Consider the following 26,962-nt stretch of genomic DNA (forward strand, 5'->3'; position numbering starts at 1 on the left):
TGTAATTGTCTGCTTACTTGTGTGTCTCCTCCATTGGACTGTAAACTGTGGGCAGGAGCTCTGTTAAGACACATTTTATCCTGGACATAGTAGGCATTCAGCTTTTTGTTGGATGACTCAATGAGTGAATAAAGTTGAATCAGAAAAAGAAATCCAAATGAAAATCCGAAAAAGGTGAAGATGAAAATAGAAAGTACATAAAGTGCTGTGTAACCCAGGGTCTTGGACAAGTTTTGTAAATAAGAAAATGAACAGCAAGTTCTGCCCCACGTCCAGCTTCTGGATTTAGAGTGATTACAAAAGAAGCACCACCTTGAGCGTTTCCTTCCTGTCTCTCTCCAGGCAGTGCCAGCAGTCACCCCTGTGGACGAGGAGAGCTCGGATGGGGAGCCGGATCAGGAAGCTGTGCAGAGGTAATGTGGCATCTGGCCGCGCTTGCAGAACGTCCTTGGGCAGGCCCCCTGCCACCAACGAAAGGTCACCTCTGCCACGGAGGTGGTACAGTGCAGCTTCAACATGTGTGTGGTCTCTTTGCTCAAGCCAGATGGCATGTTCCTCCCCACATGGAAGTTACAGAAGACTGCCCAGAAAATTTCATTTCTGTAAGCGCCATTGGAAGTCCCCTAAGTGACAGCAATAACCATAAGAACTTTTTCTCTCCTCCCTCCTTCCTTCCTTGCCCCCGCCTTCATATTGCAACTCTGATAGTGTTCACAAGGCACAAAGCCTGCTCCTACCTGCCAAGAACTGTTTACTGAAAAGGAATTGGAGATTTGGGATGACAGTGATCCTAGCTAGTGTGGCCATGGACCTCTGGCATGGACTCTTCCTTTCCAGGAGAATGAATACCTCTTGTACTGTTTGCTGTGTGCTTCTTCCATCCCCCTGTACCAACAAAGAGATATTGAAAAGAAATATGGGATTCGGGCCAGGGACAGATGCAAATACCCATTGTTGGCGGAGCCTTGTTGAGACGCCTAACCCACAGGAAGCGCCAGCGCCGCCAGGCGCGCTGGACCGTCCCCTTACCTCGGCCCCGGTAGCCCTGCCCTCAGCTCCTGCATGCCCCCTTCGGGAGTTGTCTTTTCTTTTTTTCTGGGGAGGGGGGGTGTGACCAGAATCCAGCATGTGTTTTCCCAGAAATACAGGTGTTCTTCAAGATTATATGTTTTTCCCTTGAGGGAAGCTGAAATAAAATGGTTTTCATGGGCTCTTGGGGGAACTGGGTGTCTTTATCAAATGGCTATTAAACCACTAATGGCTTACTTTTTGGCAAATTCACATACCGCTAATTACAGTCTATTAAATGTGTTTAGCTTCCATGGGCAAAGTAGTTAAGGATGAAACAAGAGCACTTGTTCCTACCCCAGTCGCTCCGTAGGGGAGCCGCTGTTCACAAGGAAGCTGGTTCCCTATTAAAGACACGGGGTGTTGGCAGACGGGTCAGCCTCTTCTACAGCGCAGCCAGCAGAAGAAAGATCGCGCTGACTTTTGGTTCTCTTGCTATTTTCCTATGGTTTGCTGATCACAGAGTCCTATGGTTTGCTGATCACAGAGTCTGTACCATTGCAAATCTGCCCTGCTGGTGTCATGAAGGGAAGAGAAATGAGGAAACCACTGTCTTCTTAGCGCGGTTAGAAGGCAGGACTTCATCTTTGCTGTCTTGGACTCTTGCCTCCTGCTCTGCCTTCTTTCTTCCTTCCACCCACCTTTAAAGGGTGACAGGACCATCGTTTTGAATAGTGAAAAGGAGCAATGCTGCTTTTATGCAGCCCGGGAAGAGCAGCTGTGGAGGGAGTCATCGCCCAGAGGAAGGGCACCCATCCATATCTTGCTAATGGGGTCAAATCACTGATAGGTCTGAGAGACCTTCAGAATGAAAATCATCAGCTTGAGAAGTCTTCCGCCTTTGAAACTTCTGTTTTCTTGTTTTGCCCTTTTTTCCACCTGAAAGCAATTCTAGACGTTCGTGTGGTTTTTGTTTCTTCGTCTTCTAATAAATGTTGGTTCCTTGGGGACAGCATTAATTTTCTTCTCTGATGATTGAGTTACATTCTTGGGGTGGGGGGTGGTTTTGGAACTCTCTTGCCCTAAATGGAAGGATCTGTTGTATGTGACTTACAGTGAGGACAGTCTCAAATCATGGGGGCACGAGTGGGAGCAAGAGGTGTATGTGGAGCCCTTCTGAGTAGCCCCCTTGGTTCATCTACGAGAATAATCCTTCGGGCTCATTTCCCCTGACTCGTATTTTAGAAAATAGAAAGGAAAAGAGGAATACAATCAAGTAGGCTAGAAATTCTTTTGCTGAATGGAACGAAGTAAGGAAAATTGATTCTCTTGGTGAGCTACATCTGCTTTCTCTTTTCTTCAATGGCTACTCTTAGATCCAAAATTCAGCCCCCTCAGTGGTGAGCCAACTTCTGCTGGCCAGCTGGACATGTTTCTCTTTCATCCAGACAGGGATCTGTTTGCCATCGAGTCCCTTTTGAACTCTGGCACTGTTTCATTCCGAGCGCTTTGGATTAACTTCTGTGCTTCTTGCTGAGGAATATTCCTGTCTGTCTTTTTTACTATGAAATGTGCTCCTGCTTGTTGCAGGTACTTGGCAAATAGGTCCAAAAGACATACACTGGCCATGACCAACCCTACAGCTGAGATCCCACCGGACCTACAGCGGCAGCTAGGACAGCAGCCTTTCCGCTCCCGGGTCTGGCCCCCTCACCTGGTACCTGATCAGCATCGGTGAGTAGCCACGTGAGCTGTGTGAGCTCCTTGCGGCTCCTCGGACAGGCACCCTTCTGGCCGGTCTTCCAGTGATGGTGACCAGCACTGAGGCTTTAGACCACATCCTGAGCTTATGTCTCCTCAGCTCCTTGCACTGTGTAGTGCACGGTGAGATTCTTCATTCCATTACCGTGTAGACATGTTGACTATCTGCAGCTGATTCTCGTGATTCCAGATGTTGACTCATAGATGACGTTGAACTTGTAAACCTGAGAGGAGTTAAAGTTCTCAGAAAGCCAAATGGAAATAGGCTTAGTGGCCATATCAATACACTTGATATGAGCGAGCATTTCTTATCACGTCACTACGCATCGGTGAGCTTGGATATAGAGGAAGACACATCCCTTTGAGAGTGGAAGAGCAGGGGTCCTGCATCCTCTTGAATGCTGTGCTTAAGAAGTCATTCTTGTACTATTCTGATAGCAGATCTTTTCCTGGGGCTTTGTTACATTTGTAATTCATTCTCTTGAAGAAATAAAAGCAAGTTTAGCCTTCTGGACCAAGAAAACATCACAGAATTGAGTCCATGTAAGTCTGAAAGTAGAGGGCAATGCCACTTGGCTAGGTTAAGTAGATGGTTATCTTCTGTGCTTACCTCAGTGACTAAAAATCTTAGCAGTGTCTGTGCTGAAGCTCTCCCCTGGCTCACAGGGCAGACTTGCATAGCCACTGCCGATCGCTAGAGCTTATTTCATTTCAGTCTCTTTGGGAGGATGATGGAAAGCAGTCTTACTTGGAAGAAACAAAAGCAGTCCAGTTCCAAGGACAACAACTTTATAAATGTGTTGTTATTAATTCTCAACCAGCTCACACTGGCAAGCTTGATACCGTGTTTTTATTGTGGCTAGTTACCCACTGGGCATCAGTGGATTCAGCAGAGACAGGTGGACTCTGAGCAGAGTGCGACATAATTAATGCAACGTTGGAACTCTCCAAGAAGTCAGATAAGCTTTTATAAATGACCATGAATAACCTAGTAAAAGTGATCTGCTGAGAGGAGCAGGAGTAAAAAGTCTCATAGGCAACTCAGAGGCCCAGGAAGACAATGTTTTTCTAAGGAAAAGCTCTTAGGACCTACTTCCACGGCTGCGTATCACTTTAAATTATGATTGGAGAGCTAGTGTTAACCCCCATAAATGTCCTTTGATGTCTCAGTAGCTCTGAGCTCTCCACTATTACCTAGTAGACCCTGATTACTTAATTTCTCCTTGTTTCTGTCTGGCCCTTTGCCATAGCATGACACTTAATTTTGTGAGCACTCGTCAAGGTCTGCTGTTCAGCTGAAGCCTTTGGTGGCCCTGTGTGATGCGAAGCGTTCCCCAGGAGATGCTAGTCAGGGACACGTGAAGATCAGCACGTCTCCACAGTCAGCCTTCATCACAGAGCCTGCATCCTGTTTACATTTGTCTCTGAGGGAAGACCACAGTGGCCCACGGTTCTGTGTGGTTTCCACCCTGCCTACAGTCGTTGTCAAGGCCTTGCCTGCTGGAAATCTGTCTGCTGTCTGTTTTCATGTGAACACTCTTTGTAGAGTGTTTAAAGGTTTTCTGTGGTCAAGCCAGTTTGGATTGGAATGAGTGGCAGGTTGGGTTTGGTGGGGCATTTATGCAAACTCAGCATGTCTTGATGGGGTTACTGTAAAAAGACTGGAGTTAGTCTTCAGGGGGAAGAGGAACATTTTCCAGGATCATAAAAGACTGAAATGGGTGTCTTGACTAGATTGTTGAATTTTTTTTTCCTTTTTTGAGGAAATGATTCAGGAACAATGTGTGTATGTATACATAAATATGTAAACATTCTTTTAGTGTATAATAGAGGAAGTCCAACATGGAGACATAAGGGGTTTGATCTCCTTTTCAGTCCTGGAACTGTGTAATTTAAATTAAATTTGTGTATTAAAAAGTGTAATTTAAAAAAGAAACCTGACGTAAGTGGGGCACCAAATCTGTTTGAAGAGCAGAGTGGGAATATCGGCCTAACAGGAAGCTGTGCTGAGTTTGAACCTGATTGCTAATAAAAGTAAAACATGATTGCCGATATCAGTGCTTCCAGAGATAAGCAGCTACATCAGAACTGTTCCTCTGAAGTTATGGCGCTAGACTGACGTGGGTGTCAGTCCGTTCAGATCCTGAGCTTCTGGAAAACTCGTGAAATGCCTGGACCTGGGAGTATTGCTCTGATGGGTGAGAATGGGTTTTGTGCAGGGTAGACTGTGAACCTCCTGAAGAACATGGCCGAGTCCATCAGAAACGTGTCCACTATGAGAAAACACTCAAATGTGTACGACTCAAATTTTAGCAGGAGATATATTTGATTCCTTTAACTCAGACACCTGAAGTAGAAACAAAGAGAAAAAGGATGGAGGAAATGCTCCCGAGAGCAGCTGTCCTGATTACTGTTTCTGGAGCGTGTCCGCCGAAATCGTTTGTCTTTTGTGTTAAACAGGTCTGTGTTCATGTCATTCCATAAGCCCCTTCCCTACCGCATCAAGCTTCAGGTAGAGTGAGCAGAGTCCTCATTAGAAAAGAAAGGGGAAAGGGCCTCCATCTGCTGTCTGAGCTCTCGCCGCCCTTGCAGTCACCAGGCCCTCCTGAGCCCTCCCTGTCTGCAGTGTATATGAACTCGCTTGTTAACCTGCTGAAGCCTCGGTTCTGCTTCAGTCTCGAAAGGGTAACTGGCAAGGTGGCTCATCATTTCACCCATAGTTAAGTGTGACATCATCTCTGCCTGGACATGGAACCCTGGTCCTTTCCATCAGCTGCTGGAATGCTGCCTTGGCAGTCTTTTATCTGCTTACCTCGGCCATCAACATCTCTTTCTGATTCGGTGACGGGTACAGGTGTCAGCTTCCAGCCCCATGCTGTCTCAGGCATTCCTTATCAATAGCTTGTTCTTTCTTTCTGTAAGATATGGCTGTGTTCTCATTAAGCCATGGGGATTTTGAAAGTAATCCACATGATTCCTCTTCATTAGGAGGTTGGGTGGGTATGGCTGCTCTGAGATGTTAATCTTCTTGTAGGTATTTTGTGTTGACCCCCAGGTACGTGCAGGATCTGGAGGTTCGCTTTCCTTAAGAATGTACTGTCTCTATCTTGGGACCAGAAGCCCCCATTTTCCTCCATTTAGACGTGCACGCTCCATTTTCTAGCACTGCACAGCACCTATGAGCTCCAGGCCCAGGCCTCTGGCCACCAAGTGCACTGTCGTTTTCCTCTAGCTATACAGAGATTACTGCCCAGGGAAATTGGGTATGTGAATTTGAGGTTTCTGACATCACTAGATAGGGACCTGATCATGAAGGCAAGATCTCCTATACAGCTCGGGGCCTGAGGGATGTTAAGAAGCTCTTCTTTCTGACCTAGTATATTCGTAAGCACTCTGTATTTGACCCCAGGACCACGCCAGGCTTGGAAATCAAGCCAACTGGAGGTAAGTGGAAATGGAAGTTGCACACCCGGAACCCTCTCTAGGACAGCAGGCTAGGAGAGTGACCCACCTCTGGAGAGGGCATGGAAATGGCCGGCTGCAGTCCCGCGTGCAGCCGGCCATCTTTGTGTTCGCCTGGAACAGCAGTCCCTAGGTGATTTGGTCCGAACCCCTGAGTCCTAGTCCCTAACCTTCTCTTCCCATGTATTCAGCTCTACCTACAAGGACTCCAACACCCTGCACCTCCCTACGGAGCGTTTCTCCCCTGTGCGCCGGTTCTCAGATGGGGCTGCAAGCATCCAGGCCTTCAAAGCACACCTGGAGAAAATGGGCACCAACAGCAGCATCAAACAGTTGCAGCAGGTAATGGAGGAGATGGCAGACATCTCTAGAGAAGCATGGGTAACCCAGACCAGTATTGCAGGAGTGTTAAACTTGAATGCCTTCGTGTGGTGCATTACAGATTTTTAGGTTCACTTTCTATAGGCCCAACTTTCTAACACCCTTTGCTTTTTCTTGCAATTTCCAGTGCTCCCCTGGATCAGACTTGCTTACCCTAACATGGAGGGACTAAATTTCCCATCTGTCTCTCTAGTTCATTAGAGCATGGTTTCTGGGCTTGGGTGTCACTGGGGAGCACTGGGAGAGATGCTCTAAGTAGCCCTGGCATCCTGCTCTTAGTTTATGGGCACCGGGTCTCTGCATTGTTCCCACCCAGCCCAGTCTCCGGCTGGTGCGGAATGGTGCTCCCCGGGGAGGAAGTAGTCCACTTCCAGGCTTCTGTAACAGGCCTGTTTCTTCCTGCCTTCCTTATGAGCATGCTGCAGTTGGCGTGTTTATACAGATTTCACACTGGCCACTTCCACTGGGCTGTCTCCCAGTGTTTCCAACCCTTCATATAAAACAGCCTAGTACCAAATCCCTATGTAAATGGGATCAAGGACACTGGTCTTCTCTGGTGGCTCCTTCTGCCCATGAGACCTGGGGGTAGATCTGCAGCTGCTGATGTCACTGCATGGGGAGGGCCCGGCTGCACCCCATCTGTATGAACTGCTTTCCCTTCAGGAGTGTGAGCAGCTGCAGAAGATGTACGGGGGGCAGATTGATGAGAGAACCCTGGAGAAGACCCAGCAGCAACATATGTTATACCAGCAGGAACAGCACCATCAAATTCTCCAGCAACAAATTCAAGTAGGCCTTCACTCTCTGCTTTCTCCAACTAGTTTGGAGTTTTCTTTCAGGCTGACCAGCCTGTGAGTTTTGGAGGTGATCCTACTGGGCAAAGTGGGGTTATGTTTATGGTTGACATGTCTCAATAAAGGTAATCAAATCTTTTGATGAAGGAGAGCATAATCTCAGTCACAGTTAGCACTTCCTGTTTCTCCCTTCCTGAGATTAGCACTGACTAATCTTCAAGCGCACAATTGCTTTTTTTTTTTCCCCTCCCTTTCCCCCATATGTTTTAGGATTCTATCTGTCCTCCTCAGCCTTCTCCACCTCTTCAGGCTGCATGTGAAAATCAGCCGGCCCTCCTCACCCACCAGCTCCAGAGGTAATGAATCATTTTGTTTTGTGCCTAAGCCATTGTCTCTGTGATTTGTCCTGACTCATATGGGAGCTACTGGCTGACTTTCGTGTTCGTCTTGGAAGAACCTGTTTGAAAAGCAGAGAAATCAATGTACATCTGGGCAGGCTCCCTAAATCCTGGCTTCCGGTGCCACTTCATTGTTTTAGCCTCTTCTGACCTCTTCTTCAAGAGGCTGGTCACAGGCTCACAATGACCTCTGCCTCTTTGGGAAGGCTGGTAAAATAGCATGTGGTTACTGTTAAGTAGACAGTGGTAGGTGGCTTATAGATGCTTTTCTAGCCTGGAGGAGCAAAATAGTTTCTAGCTGTGTGGATTGTATGGCTGAAAATAACTTCAAGGTTATTACACTGTCACCTCAGGAAATTTAGTTATCTGGTTTTGTTGTTTTTTAAGGTTAAGGATTCAGCCTTCAAGCCCACCCCCCAACCACCCCAACAACCATCTCTTCAGACAGCCCAGTAATAGTCCTCCTCCCATGAACAGCGCCGTAATCCAGCCTCACGGTGAGTGGAGCATTTGGACAGGTCATGGCCGGCCATGTGGGCAAAATGAGTCTGAGACTCAAACACCATAAGTTGGTGACTTACTTATTTATTTATTAAAGATTTATTTATTTGTGCATACAGAACTGGGGTACAAGCCAGAGTTGCAGGGGTGGTGAGAAGCTTCACCAGAGACAGTGGGGAGCAGAACAGGCAGATCGTCAAAAGTACACTGCTGAGGGGAGCAGCAGGTGAGCAGGAGAGGTCTGCTGTACCCTGCGGGTCACCTCCAGGGCAGGGATCGAACTCATGCTGAAGTGGCTTTAGTTTCTTGGTGCTGTGCTTTAACCCGCTGCGCCACCAGGGAGGGCCCAAGCCGATGATTTAAAAAGCAAAAGTGGCAAACTATTTAAGGGATAGACTCTTGAGCCAAAGTGCCTCAGTTTGAGACCTAGTCCTACCAGCTTCTTAACTGTAAAACCTTAGGTAAGTTGCTTAAACTCTCTGTCCCTCAGCTTTCTCAGATGTAAAATAGGGACGATAATAATAGCATTTAACGAATGACTATACATCAAGCACTTGGAACAGTCCCTGGCACAAAATAGTTCTCAGTAAAGGTTAACTATTATTAATATTTTAAATAAAACTCCCTGCAACCCTACCACAGGAAGAGTGACTACCAGAATCTTCCTTATTGTTATGCCCCTATCTGGCTTTCCATTGTGCTGGTGGAATGCGTGTGGGTGTTTTAAGTGGTGAAGATGAGTCTGTCCTCATGGAACGGGTCTTCAGAGACCAGGGCTCTGAAGACCGAGTATTCTAAACGCTGGAATCCCATAAGTAATGTACACAAGCTAGATTCCCCCTGAATCTAGCTGAAGTCACCTCTAGGTCCTTCCTACTCAGTGTGAGTTTCCCCAGGTCTACAACATCAGCAGGAAAAAGTAGAATCTCTGATTCCACCCCAGACCTAAAGGAATCTTTGTTCTAGCAAGGTCCCCAGGCCATTTGTATGCATGTGAGAATTTGAAAAGTGCTGCTCTAGATTGGAATAGTCCACAGGCCAACTTTCAGGAACACAAATGTTGGGGTCCCCACCATAATTCTCTGAATCAAAATTCCATGGGTAGGGTCCAGCAATCGGTATTTTAACAAGCTCTCCAGATGAAGCACGCTGCAACTGGCATCCAGTTCGCATGCGCTCACTGCTCCCGTGATTTCAGGTGGCAGGGACCTGGACGCTCAGTCACCCGAGGTTCCTTTCTCTGCAGGTGCTGCACCCCCCTCCCAGTTTCAAGGCTTACCCTCCCACAGTGCAGTCTTCCAGCAGCCGCCTGAGAACTGCTCCCCTCCTCCCAGCATGGCACTCACCTGCTTGGGCATGCAGCAGCCTACCCAGTCACAGCAGGTGACCATCCAAGTTCAGGAGCCTGTTGACATGCTCAGCAACATGTCAGGGACGGCTGCGGGCTCCGCTGGCCGGGGCATGGCCATCAGCCCCAGCGCCAGTCACATTCAGATGCAGCACCGGACCAACTTGATGGCTTCTTTCAGCTACGGGCACCGGCCCTTGTCCAAGCAGCTGAGTGCTGACAGTGCAGAGGCCCACAGGTAAGGCTGCCGAGTCACCCAGCCTCTGTCCAGGCATTCTGGGGGGCCCCTCAGCAGGGCAGGAGAGGAGGCAACAAGGGGAGAGGCTGACAGGGCTGTGCTTGTTTTGCCCTTTCCAGAATCAGGGTGGTGCTTTTAGGAGGAACTTGAAACCTGTTTATTGATCCAGAATCAAAATGGCCATGGTACAGAGGAGGGAAGGGAAAAGCTGTCTTACCATTGGTCTGCAAAGCAGGAAATGAGCTGGCGAAGGAGCTCATAAAAATACCAGTTCCCTTCATCGGTTCTTTAGCATTCTTTTCCCTCTCTGTCATGCGTGTCTTAAGGATGGATACTTCTTAAAGATTGGGAAGATAGGCCTGGCTGCTTGCTTTGAGCTAGTGAGGGAACTGTTAATGCACAGAGCCCTGAGTCCCGTGGAAGTTACTGGAAAAACGAATAAGGGGATGAATAGACATGATGCAGACATCTCCCCTACGGCCCACACTTCTTACAGGGGGCGCTCCCTACTAAGAGGAGGAGGAGGAGGAGGAGCGGGAAAGGCAGGGGAGCGCTTCCGGGGAGTCTGGCAGACTGGCGACCTGGATGCCCGGTACTCACTCCCTTTTGTGTCTGCAGCTTGAACGTGAATCGGTTCTCCCCAGCTAACTACGACCAGGCGCATTTACACCCCCAGCTGTTTTCGGACCAGTCCCGGGGTTCCCCCAGCAGCTACAGCCCTTCAACAGGAGTGGGGTTCCCTCCGACCCAAGCCCTCAAAGTCCCTCCACTTGACCAGTTCCCCACCTTCCCTCCCAGCGCACATCAGCAGCCACCGCACTATACCACATCAGCACTACAGCAAGCTCTGCTCTCCCCCACGCCGCCAGACTATACCAGACACCAGCAGGTACCCCACATCCTTCAAGGACTGCTCTCTCCCCGACATTCGCTCACCGGCCACTCGGACATTCGGCTGCCCCCAGCAGAGTTTGCACAGCTCATTAAGAGGCAGCAGCAGCAGCAGCAGCGGCAGCAGCAGCAGCAGCAGGAGTACCAAGAACTGTTCAGGCATATGAACCAGGGGGATGCCGGGAGTCTGACTCCCAGTCTCGGGGGACAGAGTATGACAGAGCGCCAGGCTCTACCGTATCAGAATGCCGACTCCTATCACCCCCACCACACCAGTCCCCAGCACCTTCTACAGATCAGAGCGCAAGAATGTATCTCCCAGGCCTCCTCGCCCACCCCGCCCCACGGGTACGCCCCGCAGCCGGCACTCCTGCACTCCGAGAGCATGGAAGAGGAGTGTCCCTGCGAGGGCGCCAAGGACGGCTTTCCGGACCGGAAGCGCGCTGCCGCGTTGACCAAAGGCTGCCATGACAGCCCCCTGCTCTTGAGTACTGGCGGACCTGGGGACCCTGAATCTTTACTGGGAACTGTGAGTCATGCCCAGGAATTGGGGATGCACCCTTACCGACACCAGCCAATTGCTGCATTCAGTAGAAATAAGGTGTCCAGTCGAGGTAAGAGTTCTTTCAGAGTAAAAGTCCTGGGCCAGTCTGCCCCCATCCCATAAAGACCACCAGTGTCTGTTTCAGCAAATACTCAGGGTTCCTTGCAGAAAAAGAACTCCCAAGAACACCTCTGGGCCCTTTTGGCAGAGAAGCTTGTAGGAAGTGGGTGCAGGTGGGTAAAGGTCCGTTTGCAAGAGAAAAAGGTAGTGAGAGGAAATGAACACTTAGAAAGGGCAGTCAATGAGATCCATGATGTTTACCCTGTTCATCGTTTCTTGGGGGGGTCCAAGAAAGTCTTTCTGGGTGGTTATCACAATAGCTAACATCAGCTTCTGCGAGGAGGTGCCAGCCAGCCATGAGGAAATGTGATTCGGGGTAAACAGTGATGGGGCAGGAGTCAGAGCACCTCAGCTCTGTACATGTCGCCACCTGAATGCCTTAACCTTGTCCTGTGGACCCCACATCTGTCACAAAAGGGGCAGGGTATCTGTGAAGATAAAGCATGCTTGTATGTGTCTGCTTATCCATAATATTTGTGTGAGCATGTGTATCGGGGGAGCACTTGATCTGATTGTAAGGTGTCGCGGTGAGCGTTATTACTGATCAATTCATGAATGAGCTAAATAGAGGCCATTATGGCATTATCAGGGGCCTCTTGACATTTCACTTTGTATGATTTTATAATTAATGAATACGTTCACTGTCACCCTGTAGAGGTTAGGGTTACCTCAGTAGGTTATACATGGAAAATGCACGGTCCCATTAGCAGAGGATTCGACCTTGACAAAATGCGAACTGATATTCTATCATCATAGATTTTGAAAAGCAAATTCACCCATAAAATATAAAATCTTGAGCTGAGGATCTGACTTTCATCCTCCCCTACCTGTACCTCTCCCTGTATTCCATTCGCTAATGTCAGCACACAAAACTCAACTCTCTGTGGCACAGAGCAAGACAGAGGACCTTGCTTGAAAGCGGTGGATGTGGGGAAGGTGGTGCTCTACCTCATAGACTGGCAGGAGGATTCAAATCAGGTCAGCGGGAGATGACTGGCAGGCCGGGGATGTTCAGGCTCTGTGGGAGGACACTAAAAAGAGACATCATACCTGTCAGATGAGAGGGAGGAGTAGAGATTTCTGGGTTCATATTAGGGGGCAGAAGCAAGGCACAAGAGATGTGGCAGCAAGTTTCAACTCCCCTTGGAAGACCTTCGTGCAGACTTCCCAGATAGGCTGCACCAGTAGCCCAGGAGCCTTGTCCTCGCAAGCATGTTAGCAGAGACAGGCGATCCTACAGGTATGCTGTGGAGAAGGCCCTGTGTGACTGGGCGCTTTCACCAGACTCACATGCTGCGTTTCTGTGGTGCTTTTCATGTGCCCAACACCCAGTGCTATTCACTGACAGGCCACCTCTAATCTTCACCCAGCCCTGCAGGGTTGTGACTCCTATGCCCGTTTTAGCATTGAGGTGACACAGCCAACTCGGTCGACTACTAGTAAGTAGCCTTGGAAGCCGAGAGCGGCCGCCTCACGGTAGCAGATGCTCGCTGGAGCGACGCCCTTCTCCCGCCTCCTTGGCTTGCCGTTTTCTGAGTGATCTTTCAAACATCTTTTACAATTTAGGTGAAATAATTTATTGCTGATTATATAATAAAATCCCTTTGAATATTTACATGTGTATCTTTTTTCCAAAAGACATGTTAGGGAAACCCAACTTTGTCTCCTAAGCAGACACAAGTAGAACCTTGTGTCCTTCAAGAATGCTTTCCCTCCTTCTTCCTCATTTTTCCCTTCCCCGTGACCTCTGTCTGTGGAGACTGGAGGGCAGGAATCCACCCGTGTGCTGTAATTACCAGCAGAACTCTCTGTTGGCAGCCTTGCCGGTCTGTTTCTGGTCTAAAGTCAGCCAGGATGTGGTTGGAACCAGGGACCTCGGCGCCGTGGAGGGGGAGATCGGTTCTAGATCAGAGGCATGGGGAGGTTTCCCACATTAAGTAGCGCTTGAGTTGGGTCTCCATGGGTGAATATTTTACTACTTGTATTTAGCGGGGACCACTTGAGGAATGACCAGCAAATGAGAAAGGGCTATGTGAGGGGAAAGAGGGCGGGGAAAGCTGAGGTAACGGCTGTCTAAGCTCCAATGGGCTCTAGTCCCAGCTGAAGCGCCGCACATGGGTGCATCCCCCCGTTCTTTCGGACTTCGATCCATACACTGTCTGGCCATCACTCCGTGCCATACCTTCTGAGTCCAAGGCCTTCTCTTCAGGCCATGCTTTTGACTTTTTGGAACAGCTCTCGGACTTCTGCTGGCTGAGGTATATCATTACTTTTCTGCACCCTCTTCTCTCCCTTCTTACATCCACTGCCATTGCCACCCTTCTTCCTTGTAAATCTCTCTTTTAGGGCCTCCCTGGTGGTGGTGCAGGGTTAAAGTTTCAGCACTGTCAAGCTATTGCCAGCCACTGTGGCATGAGTTTAGATCCGTAGTCGGGGAGCTGACCCACGTGGCACAGCAGACCTCTCCTGTCTTGCCCACCACTCCCCTGAGCAGTGCATTTCAGTAGATCTGCCCATTCTGCTCCCTTCTCTGTCTCTGGTGACTCCTCCACACCCCACTGCACTACAGTAGTCGTGTGCAGCCTAGTTATTCAATCAGTCTTGTTGAATTTGCTCATCGTTAGAGACAAGTGTTCTCATACACAGAGGTGGGGGCATTATGAAAGGAAAGACTAGCATTCCTCCCTGTTCAAAGAAATTTCCCAGTGTGACCTGCACTCCAGTTCTTGTATGCATAAATAACTCTTTAAAAAACAAACAAACAAACAAAACAAATACCTCTTCTTGTTTCTGGACAAATCAAGTCATAAATGTATACCTGAAGGTTTTAGCTCAACTCCCCTGTCCCTGTTTTCTCATTATCAGTTTGCCTTATTTCTTTCCCTCAAAGTCCTCCTTCTTTTCCTGACCTTCCTGGAAGGTCATCATAAGCCTTCCTGGAAGTTTCCATCTCGGCTCCTGCCCTGCCTGCCAGCGTAACTAGAGCTTATTCGTCCTCCTTTCGGTCCCCATGACACTTACTCTTCATCTGAGAGCCTCGGAGCAAACCAGGTTTTGCTGGAATACGATTCACCTTCCTTGTTTCTAACATCCACTCTACCTTGTGACTTTTGGAATCACATATATCGTATAATTATCACACCTTTAAGGAACAAAGTCACCGGTTTATCAAGATGTGAATTAATAATCCAATATGGTGAAATCATACCGTAGAGAAACTACGGCCAGGCAAGTTCATGAGTTAAAGTTCCTTCAGAGGTGACCATAGGTGTTTTTAAAACAACTTCTTATATGAGGCGTCCCCATCGTCCTTGCTGTGAACGATGACAACCTTCTCTCTGACCGTGAACCTAGCTTGTAATGCCCCCCTTCCTTTGTTCATATGGAATGAGGCTGCTAAATTAAGCGTCCCCTAAGAGGAGAATTGTTGTATGCCTGCTCTGCACTTGGTACTTTTAACTCACTCATTTCTTTTTCACAACTACCCTGGGAGGTATATGTGATGCTCCCTTTTATAATAGGAACTGTGACTATGAACTTGAACCTGCCATGATTCTGTTCTGTTAGAAACTTGGGCACTCACAATTTTATGTTATCAGAGAATCATGAGATAATTTGCTGTCATTCTTCCAAGAGGGGGTTGTTCCGTCAGCCTAGCCGTAAGGACTGCTGGAACAAATTGCCGATGCCTAGCTGGCATCGGTGCTACGCCCTCCCACCGGCTGGCAAATGGAGGAAGCTCACACTGGGTCATTTCTTTGAACAGGGAGGAATGCTACTTTTCATAATGCCCCCATGTCTGTGTCTGAGAACACTTGTCTCTTACTTTCACGATGCGCAAATGCAACAAGATTGACTGAATAACTAGGCTGCACACGGCTATTGTAAATGCTACAGGGAGTGCATTGAGGAAGAGGAGAAACTGCCCTCAGAGAGCTTACACTCTACCGGAGAAGGAAACTAAGTTCCCAGATAGTGTTAGTCAGTGCTGTGTGGTGGCACAGGCATCATTGTGCACCTCCGACAGTCTGATGAGCAAGGGTCACTTGTTTCCCAGAGAATCCATTGCCGTCCTCTCAGCCTTCCTGGTTACCTATTTCCTCAGTGGCTCTTTGCCACCAGTCAACCAGTATGGGGCCAGGTGTGGCTGGACACTGAGCAGGCAGCATACTGAGGGTTTGTTTCAATGTGGAGAACATGACTCCGGCTGCCTGTAGTCTCTCTGCCTGCCGCTCCAAAAGTAGAAGTACAATCTGTCTTCTTTCTGTACTGTCACGTCCACGTGATTGTGTTTTGTGTTTTACTTTGCAAATAAGTACAACGGCACAGCCAGATTATGCAGTGCAGTTGACAAGTTGAATTCAGGAAAAAGCCCACAACCTTTTCAGCAGTATCAGGGGACTTCAGGCTTCATGGCAGGGCGACGTGATGACAGACTCAGGTTTTACTTCACAAGACCCTTAAAAGGAATAGGATCCATGTCATTTGTCTCATTTCTCTTACAACCCAGTAAATGAATAAGAAGTAGATAAGGACCTATGAAACCAGCTGACAAACACAAGGAAACTGGTTTTATCAGACCCTGAGTTCCAGAGTTCGGAAGACAGTTTGCCCATAGGTAAGCGAGCAGATAAGTTCTTAGAACTTTAATTTCCAAAGAAGACATTTCTCGCTCAGGAGAGACAAATGTGAATAAAAAGCTAGATGAAAAAGGAGCATATTTTTGCTCTACTTAAGTTTCGATGTAGTCCAGTGGTCAAAGCCCTGCAAGGGTTAATGTCTTGTGTCAACATTGACAGATTCAATAGAGCGTTGTGCAAGCTGCCCCGAGCTCCCTGGACAAGTGGGCGCTGCCCCTTGTGTATTTTTGCCCTTGTGTGATCTGATGATCACCCTCTCCTCTGTGTTCTCTCAGCTTTTCTTTGGTAAATACCTAGGAGCGCGGCTCTCAGAAGTTCTCTTTCCCCTGATATGTATCATATAGTTGATATGTAGATCTCGGCCCTTCCTCTAGCTGCTGAATTGACAGAAAGGATGCCTAAGATTTGAGCTTAAAATTCCAGTCCCTCGAGCAGTGCTTAGTCTACTTACAGTCCCCACCTGATAGGTTTCATCTACAGAGGCATTGGGCCGCTAGACTCAGGAGTCAGCATTCTTACCAGAGGGAATCTCTGTATAGTCCTTTACAGTATATTAAGGACCCTTTTGCATGTGTTTTGTCTTTGGAGCACCAAATAACCTTCATTTTTCAGATAGGGAAACTGAGGTTCCGAGAAACCAGGCGTCATAGAGTCTGTCGAAGGTTGAGCTGCATCCTGACTTCGTGTGTCCTGATTTCCGAGTGTGATAGCCCTTCCTTTATGCCTCCTTCTCCTCTGCACCTTCCAAGCATTCCTGCCAAGCAGAAGGTGCTAACCCTTCCAGATCTGTGACCAATGATTCTATCAAATCTTAAGCAGACAGAGGTCTGGTTTGCGACCCAACTCGTAGTAATACACTTCTTTCTCATCTAGCTTTTTACACACACTTGTCTCTCCTGAGCTAGGGGTGACTTCTCTGGAAATGAAAGTTTCAGGAATTTATGTGCTCGCTTACCTATGGGCATATTGTCTTCCAAACTCTGGAACTCAGGGTCCCATACAATCAGTTTCCTTGTTGTCTTTGTCAGCTGGCTGGGTAAGTCCTACCTGCGCAGAAGTAACATCTCTGAAATGAGTAACCCCGGTTTGTCCTAGCCCTGACAGTAGACCAAGCTTTAGTAAGCTCTTCCATGTCTGTAAGTCCTGTTTTACAGATAAAAGAGACCGAGACTCTTCTCTGGAGACAGGTAACTTGCCCATGCTGTCACTCCCTGGGAATTCTAGGGAAAGGGGACTTCAAGCCCACCCCTTTTTGACCCCAGAACTCGTACTCAGAAGCTCCGGGCTGGGGGTCGGGATATGTCGGCAATCACATGCTCTGCTTGGCGGCACCTTCAGGGCTGTTGGCATCAAACCTGAAGACAAGGAAGAGGGCACAGTGGAGGACAGGGTCCAGGAAGCGTCTGCAAAAGCAGATGCAGAAGGAAATTGGATGTTTGGGCTCAAAGAAGCTCCATTCTCAGAAATAAAAAGAAAATGACAGAGAGAGGGGACACTCAGCATACCAAACAAACCAAAACACACGCCGGGGCTCTGGAAGAGGCGTGAAGGAGCCACGTGTCGGAAGCAGGACCATACGCTTCGCTAGCTTTGCCATTTCCGTGTGGTGATGCTGAGCCTTTGCAAACCTTTAAGCAGGAAAGCTGTCTGTCCCCGGGAGGAGTGAGGGGCTCACGGCCAGTGAGATTTGCCTCAGACTGTGTAATCCAGAAAAAAGAAGTCCGAGGAGGGAGCCGAGTGGGTGGAGTTAGCTACCAAGGAAGGGAATATAAGCACTGGAAAAAGAACTTCCAAAAGTAAGCAGCTACTCATCTTGCTTCTTGGGAAAGCAAAGCAGAGAGGTGCTCCCTCGCCAGAGCCAGTGTTGCACCACTTCCTGCCAGTGGTTTCTGTTTGGCCACGGGGCCAGCCCGTGCGCTGTGCCCTCAGAGGGGAGCTGGGCTGCGTGGCAGGCTGGGCGAGCTAATCCCACAGAATGAGCGCTGCTGTGGCTTCCTGTCTTCCTCCCTCTGCTGGTGTTCAGCTTTCAGGAGGGAGCAGGAGTGTGGCTTCCAGTTATTCCTTTGACCTCTTTGCTCAGAGGGCTTTAAAACAATGGCCCATTTGCCTTCGTCTTTGGAGATGGGGAAGCTCCCCTCCTCTCACTTTTCTCCGGAAGGTTGTGCGTTACAGCAACATGCATGTCAGTGGGTTTCCTCTCTTCCTGTCCCACTTCAGCCCCTGAGCCCAGGCCTTAGCATGGTCATCACAGGAGACCATTTCAATACAGACACCTGAAGCCCCTTCCCCAACACTCAAGCAATACCTCTTTCTTGGCACTGTTCACATAATGAAAGAATGGTACAGCTCACATTAGGGCTGTGTCACTTAGTAAGACCTTCTAGAAAACCTGGTCTCACCAAGGTACAGCTCCTCAGGAGATATGCCCAACTTGCCAAGGAGTTTTAACTCAAAACCAAACAGACAAGCAAAACATACACTCAAGACCCAGGCTGTAAGGACCAGAAACAAAAGTGCAACCATCAGGCTCCTGTCAGCTTAGGTGTGGCCCTTGAGGAGCCATTCCTCTTGAATTCCTCCTCCTCTCCAAAATCCAGCCCACAGGGCCGCATAACTGATAGGATACTACCCATATTGAGCGCATTTGTTAGCCTCTGTTAAAGAGGTAATTATTACATACTTACCACTGCATCTAGGCAGTGTTCTGGACAATAAAGGCCTCAGAAATGTATAAGATACATTCTTGTCCTCAAAGAATTTAGGGTGTAATCACACAAAATCTTATTTCTGCATGAAAGGAAAAATTTCATAAAAATGGCAACATTGGGCCTGGCAGATTGAGTTGATTTGAATGGATTCATGGGAGAACCAAGCATTTCCGGGTGGTGATAACAGAGGGAGCAAAGGCACAGAAATGTGAGTGGGTGGGGAGCGGTCTAGTCTTAGACCTTAGAATGGAGCAGAGAGTAGTTTGGGAGACAGGCTGCAAAGTGGGGTTGGAAGTGTGGGCTACCCTATAGGAAGATGATAGGGGGAAGGGGAAGGGGTGCTAGAGGGCCACTGTAGTCATCCAGGCAAGAGGTGATAGGCCTTCACTTGAAGCAGGAGACTGGAAAGAAAAGGAACCCAAGTCCCCAGCATCACAGCAGTAGACTCCTTAGACTTCCAGGTGATGCGGGACCAAGGGTGAGGAATCAGCAGGACTCTCGGCCCTCACATCTAGGACATCTGAAAATTAATCATCAAAACCCGGCTGTCTGGAAAATGGAGGGAGTTGTGGGGGAAAGTTGATGTGTTAGATGTTGGTTAGTTATTCAGGGAAATGTGCGATTATGGATCTGAGGAGCATTAAAAGAGCATTTCAGTAATTCTTTGACTCAATACAATTGAAATCAATATATTTGAAACCATGAAAATAGATAACAGCAGAGTAGTATGGGGAGAGTGTTTGCCTATGGGAGTGGAGGCATCTTGGAAGGAGTTGGGAGTAGCAGTTCGAGAGTAGAAAGAGGAGAGGACCAAGTGACACACTGAGGAGAGGGCAGGGAAGGAGAAAGAGGGCATCCATAATGGAGGCCACTCTCCGGGGTGAGAGGTGCCTGGAAGCTCCAAATGACTCCAGATCCACTGTTTGTGGATTTGGGAATCCAGGCCTGTCAGTTCAACAAAGCAAAGAAAAAATCAAAAGGTTTTTGTGTGACGAAGCCAACCACTGCTCTGTGTGATTTTTCTTCCGAGTGTCTGGTCCCTTCACCAAGTGGCTCGTGTTTGCAGGGATGGTAGGGCTGGCAGGGTGGCCCAGGTGCCTCCCAGTCCTGTTGCCTGCTGGCTGAGGGCCAGCAGTTAGTGGACATTAGCTCACTGTCGCTTAGCAGACATTCTCCGAGGGCAGTTGGCGGCCTGCTAACCCTCTTTTGCTCTCTCCTCAGAGTCTGTCATAGGGAATTGCATGGAGAGAAATTCTCCAAGTCAAGTGATGGAGCTGCCAGATCACAATGGGCTGGGGTACCCAGCGCACCCCCCAGTCAGCGAGCACCACAGGCCCCGGACCCTCCAGAGACACCACACAATCCAGAACAGCGACGATGCTTATGTATGTTGTCGTTCCCTTCCGGCTTCTCAGGTGGGGTCCCCCATTCCCATCCGTGAAAATAGGTTCAGTCATATAGGGAGCGCCTGCCCCTCCCTTCCTCATTCAGAGTCCAGCACTTCAGGAACTGAGGGAGCAGGTCTTTGAAGCACCCCAACAGACCAGCCCCTAACTCCAGGGGCATCTTTTCTCCAAATTCCAAATTTTAGACTGAGGAAGGAAGAGGGGTTGGCATCTGACCCCTCTGGCCTTCCTTATCAGCTTGTCCCCACACAGCAGACACGCAAGCCCCAGCAAGGCTCTTAGTGAGTTTTCTAGCAGCTACATTGTACTCATTTAGGTCAAACAAGGGAGCTTACCAGGCTTAGCAAAGCTTTGTTTTCCTAGGGCCAGCTCCTGCAATAGCACTGAAGAGTGGCAGCTAGGCTCGAGGAGCCGTTCAAATTCAAATATCGTTTAAGGGCAAGAACATAAGAGCTTTCGTTACTCAGTTACACTGGACAGATTTCAGGTGCTCGTTAGCCATTTGTGACTAGTAACTGCATGGCGGCCAGGGCCCGTAAAGTGCGTTCCCATCTTCGGTGGAGGCTGACGCTGTCCTAAGACATGTTCCTGGTGGTGACGGTAGGTCAGGAGCCTGGCTTTGGAGGTGTCAAAGGCATTGACCACCAGCTGAGAGGCCACCTCCCGCCCCATCTGCTCTGTGGAGGGAGCCTGAGGCAGCCTGGGCTCCCCTGAGGCTGTCATTGTCACAGCCTCCCCCTTGGGGGGCAGCGAGCCCCGGAGCCCAGGGGCCACCACTTGGGAGGCTGCCCTGTGCTAAGCTCTCATAGCGACAGCTGCCCCGCCCGCCGTGGCCGAGAGCGGCACCGACTCTGCTAGCCTCACTTCTTTTCCTCATTGTTCTCCGCAGGTGCAACTGGATAACTTGTCAGGGATGAGTCTGGTGGCGGGGAAGGCTCTGAGCTCAGCGCGGATGGCGGACGCTGTGCTCAGCCAGTCCTCGCTCATGGGGAGCCAGCAGTTTCAGGACGGGGAGCCGGAGGGTAAGGCCTTACGCATGAGGTGCCCTGGCGAAGTTCCTGCAGCGCTCCCCCCGCCCTTTCACCTGTGACTGCTCCCCTCTGTGTAGAAAGAGCCCATGGGAAGACCGTGCCACAGCACCCCAAAGGGCTCCCCACTTTGCTTTCCCCCAGTTGTGAGCACATGGGGCAGCACGTCTCGGGTTGAGCGCAGGGTGTCAGGCTTGTGTTTGTGATGCTTTAACGGCTGACTCCTTTAATCGCTTTTCTCTGAGTACAGGTTTCCCATTATCCGAAGGTAGAGTGTTCCTATATGGTATGGTCTTAGGAGGTTGGTTCTGAGATCTGGGAACATAATTACCATTAATTTGCATGAACCCAAAAGTAACTTACCCGATCTTGCCATGCCCACAGACCAGCATTGTACTTTCAGATAGCGGGGAGCCTGGAGAGGGCATTGTCCTTCCTGGCAGATTTGTCTCCTTAGGACCAGAAACAGGAGGGGTCAAAATAAATATAAAGCAGCTAGAGGCTTTGAATGGGCAGGTGTGCAGTAAACCCTCACTGTCTGCCTGCTAAAGGCCCTGCAGGCAAAGTGCTTCACCTTTTTGATCCCCAAAAGCCCCCTCTATAAAGTAGCAGGAACAGCTCAGCCTGCACCTGAGGTGGTGCCTGGAGTCACCGGGCTTAGTGAGTTTCAGACACTTGCTACCACAGTGCCTCGCCAGGGTAGCCACCTACCATGTCTGGGAGCAGAAGAATCACGCTTTTCTCTCAAAGAAGCCAGTCTTTCTGAAGGTGCAGTGTTCTGCTTCTCCCAGCCACAGTATTTGATGGTGGGAGACGTTAAAAGAAAAGGGCGAACTGGACACTTCGAGAATACCGAAGGACCCAGCCCCCAGCCCAAAGAGGCCTGCTGTGAGCTGGAATTCAGGATGGGGGCCAGGCTTGTCCTTTCCCTCCTCCTCCCCGCCGACTCCCAGCTCCCTGCAGAATCTCACCTGGTTTTCTGGTCTTGCAGAATGCGGGGAAAGTCTAGGAGGCCACGAGCACCCAGACCTGACTGAGGGCAGCCAGCATTTAAACTCCTCTTGTTATCCCTCAACGTGTATTACAGACATTCTGCTCAGCTACAAGCACCCTGAGGTCTCCTTCAGCATGGAGCAGGCAGGCGTGTAACAGGAAACAGTGAGTATCACCCAGGCCAGGGCCACACCAGCCAGCCGACTGCCAGCTCGCAGGAGACGCCTCCACGTGTGGCGGCTCAGGAGCGCGAGCACCCCCATGGGATGCTGTTAGACAGTGAGGGGTGGCAGTTTCCGAGGACAGAGGGGACCCTTAACCTCAGTCCTGAAGGAAGGAACCCAGCAAGAAAGCATGTCCAGCCATATTTTTAAAACTGTGTTTTCCATGACAGAATATTCCAGAGAAGGGAAATAGGGGAGCAGAGGTCAGTGGTAGAAAATGGGTAAGTGGGCCAGTGTGGTTGGGGTTAATGCCTTAAAAGATACACAGAAGGTAGCACTGTCATGGAACTCTGACAGAAAACACTTGATGGAAAGTCAACCAGCTGGCAGCTCCATAAAGCGCCTCAGTGTGGCGGCCCACCTGAAACTCCTGAAGCCAAGCGAGCAAGTTGAGGGTGGCTTTTTGTTTTTTGTTTTTTAAGTAGCAGTTGAATATTTGAGTCTTCCTCTTTGCAGATAACTTCTCCCCTGTGTCTGCTGTCTTGCAGGGTTGTGTACAGCTCGAGAAAGAAACGGTCGACTTCACACCCACAGTATCTAGCAGCATTGCGCCAAATTGCCGTTGTGTTTCTCTCCACCCAGAATGTCCTGGCTCCTTCCCTCACTCTTGGTTCACCAGTGTGCTATTCTTTTGGGTTCTGAGAGGGTTTCGCCATGTGTGCTTGTATGACCAAGTCGCCAAGGAAATAAACAGGAACTCCACGTTTGCCACCTTTTGTGGACGTGTATCTGGTGTATTTGAGTTGGTGGTTTGCTTTGGTTTGGTTTTGGTTTTGGTGTTTGGCTTTTTTTCCTTGGTATGTTTTTATTCAGAGGTGACTTCCTTATTTCCCTTCCATTTTTTTCTTTTCTTTTCTTTTCTTTGAGACAGAAGAGCAAAGCAGTTAGCCTACAGAGGCCAGGGAACCCAGAGTCAACTCCCTGCCCCGCCCCTTGCCTCCATTCACAGAGCACCCCTCCCCCACCCCCTCCTCCACCTCCCCATTGCTCTGCATGGCTCTTCCCTGGGAGCAAAACCAAAGGCTGGCATCCCCCAGGAACTTGAAGGCTGTGGAAAGGGAGAGGGGGTGGGGTGACAGCTGTGGCAGGTGGAGGGGCAGAAAGAGAACCCCCGAGCCTGGCCCTGGGCAGGTCTTTACTGCTCAGACCCACGAACAAGAGTGTCTGGCCCAGCCAAGAGCATATCAGAACTTGAGCTTGGAGCCTGAGAGTGGCCTGGTGTGGAGGTTGCCGGTAGGCAGCCTCGGGGCGCCTCTCTCTGCACTGTAACTCAGCTCCCCTCCTGTCACCTGGAAAGGTTCCTGCTGCTTCTCCCCATGGACTCAGCACCCGACAGTGTACACTAGGCTTTGCGTGTCGCCTTTCATTCTCATTTATATTGTGCTAGAAGGATTATTTCTGCCTACGTATGCGTGTGTGTGCGCGTGCGGACACACGCCTATGTGTCTCCTTCCCCCTTTCGGCCTCTTCGGCACAGCAAGCATGGGAGGTTGTGGTGGGCCTCCTTTCTCCTAGTCTCTTCCTCCTCTCTGGGCCTCCTCAGCCCCTATTTTACTTCTCAATCATGTAGGAATTGTTTTTGGTAAATGTTGATGTTATTATTATTATTAATAAATAAAAAAACAAAAGGAATTTTTGTTTAAAAGAGAAATGTTTAACCAGATTCTGTTCTATTTGAATTGTGACTTGCACCTTTTGTTCAAAGGATTTTATTTAGACTTTGTAGTTGTGAACAGTTCCGACTCGTGCCAGTGACGGAGGCAGTGCCCCCTCCCCCCCTCTCCCCAGCTGACGTAGTGCAGATGCAATAGCTTTTGTCTGTGTCATTACCTTTCCTTTCCTTCACTGTTAGAAACCAAAGTCTTCTCTGCTGGCTGGGGGCTGCCAGAGGATCTCGGTTATCTCCTTGGGATCTCAAAAACAAGAAAGAGATGTGAAATATTCAGACTCTCGATCTTTTATTCTGGGAAAGGAGAGTCCCAGCTCCCTGGCCCCTCCTCATCTTTCATCTGAATTTGCACAGAAGGAAGCGGGTGCCCAGCATGGCCATCCTGATGTCGCGGACGGGATCCCTGAGCGGCTTGCCCTGCTCTCTGATCTCCGCAGCCCAGCTCCTGGACCTGGTAGCCCTCGAGAGGGTTTCTGCAGTGCAAAAGCCTTTCTTGGGATCTGTCCCGCATTTCCACGCTCCTCAATCTCCACGCCACTGGGTGGCGCCACCAGCTACCCACTGGAAGGCGGCTACCAGGAGCCCTTCGGGGCTTGTTCCAACCGGAGCCCCTGCCTGTCCCGCCCCCGCCCCCCCCAGCCTGTCCCGTTTCCATGGTACTGTATGGAAGAGCAGCAGCCACCGAGGAGAGCCAGGGCACCTATTAACCGTGCCATCTTGCGAACTACACTTTTAAAGGATCATTGCTTTGTATTGTCGTAACCAATATGCGCAGTATATGTTGAATGTATATGAATATACTTTCCTATTTCAGTTCTTTGAAAATGTCAGAAGTATTTTTTCTTTCTCATTTATGTTGAACTAAAAAAGGATTAAAAATATCTTCAGACCCAAGTGACCATAAGACCTCTGGTCATTTTTGTGGGGGCCTGTGACTTATAACTCAGATGGACATAGGGGATTGTAAAAATAAAAACTTGATTAGGACCTTACCTTGATATTTATTTGCCTAGTGGTTTGAGATCTCCATGAAGGAGAGAAGCATCCAAGCAGGTAGAAACTAGAACACTGGAGACTGAAGTCTCAGGGTAGAACTGTGAGCAAACCATGCTCTCACCCTGCCTTATAAAACTAGCATTCTCTGGAAGCCTGAGCTCATCTCCACCGGTGTCCTCTGGCACCCAGCCTGGACTCTGTCCCTTCAGAAGGCTGAATTTGCGTTTGCTGAGTCGGATGGAAAGCAGATCCTTGAGGGTACTTTTGAAGGCGTGGAGTCCTCAAAGAGCCGGTACAGGCCAAGACCCTATGAGATGCCCCAGTCAGCCTGGTGATAGGATCAAGTGAGTGTTAGGATAAGCGCGGGACATTTCCTACAACTTTCCCATTTTCCATACTTGGACTCCAAAGGTTAAGGTAGACTTTCCAGCAAGATCCCAGGCATGGCTAAGTGATAGCTAACTGAAATTCTTCTGTGAAGGAAGATAACTGAAGCTGGAAATAACTTATAGAAAGAAGAGGGAGAGCAGGGAACTTGCAAAAGCCTTCAAGTCCAAGATGGATGAGAAAGTCGCTGTGGGACTGTTTAGAACGGAGCGAGCCTTCTCACAGAACTTCCTTGAAGTCGAGTCTGTACCCACGTGTGTGGAAGTCTTTGTGTCTCAAAACCAAACCAATAGACTCAGATGCCTTCTAGCAACTCGTAGAACCTTTTGCAGTAGGTGCCACTCTTTCCTGAAGGCAGCCAGGGCACCTTTGACCAGAGGTAGGATGAGCTTTGAGGATAGTGTTGCCTCGTTAACAACCTTGTGATCTGAGCTCAGAAAAATAGAAGCCAGAGTAACATCCCAGTGCAGTCTTCTGACCTCGTGCTAGCCCATCCCATTCCAACTGCTGGGATCAAGAGTTCAGATGCCGGTGTGCTCCCAAAACCAGACCATTGTCTTGACCTGACTTTCCACGCAGGTGATCAGACAAGAATCTTGTATGTGATTGGTTACAGTGCCCAGCCCTGGGGTCTTAATTGTCACCAGGAGCTGCATCAAAATTGCCAAATAGAAAATAAGGTGGGACACCCTCTTTTTCTCCCTTGCTCACTGGGAACCATCCCAACCCCGAGTCATCCATCCTGACCTGCACCACAAGCACTTCACAATATGTTCTGAGCGAGGCCCAGAGTACAGGGTCAGTGCTTGAGTGTCTCGAGTCTCCTGCCAAGGCCCACTCCTTCCGATGACCCTGTGCCATCCTGGTGACCCTCGAGTGTGCCCATGCCACTCATCGAACAAATATTTGTTGAGTGTCTGGTATGTGCCAGACCTACCAGGGGACAGAGTCCTTCCGGAGCAGAAAGCTGAGTATGTCATTGGGACAAATTGTGAAATGAATTGCTGATCATTCTGAGCAAAATCCACTCCTGTGGTCAGGGGACCTAGGAGTAGTCGGGACCAGGGGCTGGCCACCCCCTTCTAACTTCCGAAATGCTTACTCTGCAGATTCCTAAAATCAGCGTGAGAGGGTGGTGGAGCTAAGGGCCTAGGTGGGTGGACCTTACGCCCACTAAGCAGCTAGCCCATTTGATGCCTCAAGCCATGGCTGGCTGCCCCTTGAGGCTGATTCTGAGATGCCCTCAGACTGTTCCTGCTGGTGGTTTTTCCACAGGCCTCTGTCCACAGAGATCTCCTAAGTATTAGTAATGAGGAAGTTGGGACAGTTAAGTCAGATCTGCTAAGAGAGGTGGTGCAGAATACTAGTGAGTCAGAATATAGAAAGAGGCCCCCCTGCAGGGCAGAGGCTGTCACTCCCTGGCCCAATGTGTTGAAATCCCCAAACCAGGAAGCTGAGGTCCCTG

General features: G+C 49.3%; 1 protein-coding gene across 4 annotated transcripts in view; it reads left to right on the forward strand.

Annotated features, from left to right (window-relative positions):
• The window catches only part of LOC101630688 (serine/threonine-protein kinase SIK3), a 206,959-nt gene extending 181,912 nt beyond the window's left edge, over positions 1-25,047 (forward strand). Inside the window, exons 14-25 of one of the 4 annotated variants that reach the window (XM_012729704.1) lie at positions 343-413; positions 2,599-2,742; positions 6,423-6,573; positions 7,276-7,401; positions 7,677-7,762; positions 8,192-8,301; positions 9,552-9,891; positions 10,510-11,396; positions 20,016-20,179; positions 21,090-21,222; positions 22,220-22,386; positions 22,934-25,047. In XM_012729704.1, coding sequence (XP_012585158.1) covers positions 343-413; positions 2,599-2,742; positions 6,423-6,573; positions 7,276-7,401; positions 7,677-7,762; positions 8,192-8,301; positions 9,552-9,891; positions 10,510-11,396; positions 20,016-20,179; positions 21,090-21,222; positions 22,220-22,377 — 2,370 coding nt within the window. In that variant the 3' untranslated portion in view covers positions 22,378-22,386; positions 22,934-25,047. The remainder of the gene's footprint in view (positions 1-342; positions 414-2,598; positions 2,743-6,422; positions 6,574-7,275; positions 7,402-7,676; positions 7,763-8,191; positions 8,302-9,551; positions 9,892-10,509; positions 11,397-20,015; positions 20,180-21,089; positions 21,223-22,219; positions 22,387-22,933) is intronic. The other 3 variants (XM_012729706.1, XM_012729705.1, XM_004689231.2) reach the window with 3 other exon arrangements.
• Positions 25,048-26,962: the final 1,915 nt, after the last annotated feature.

The sequence above is a fragment of the Condylura cristata genome, unplaced genomic scaffold (genome assembly GCF_000260355.1).
Source record: "Condylura cristata isolate star-nosed mole 26May11 unplaced genomic scaffold, ConCri1.0 scaffold00025, whole genome shotgun sequence".
Classification (NCBI taxonomy): domain Eukaryota; kingdom Metazoa; phylum Chordata; class Mammalia; order Eulipotyphla; family Talpidae; genus Condylura; species Condylura cristata.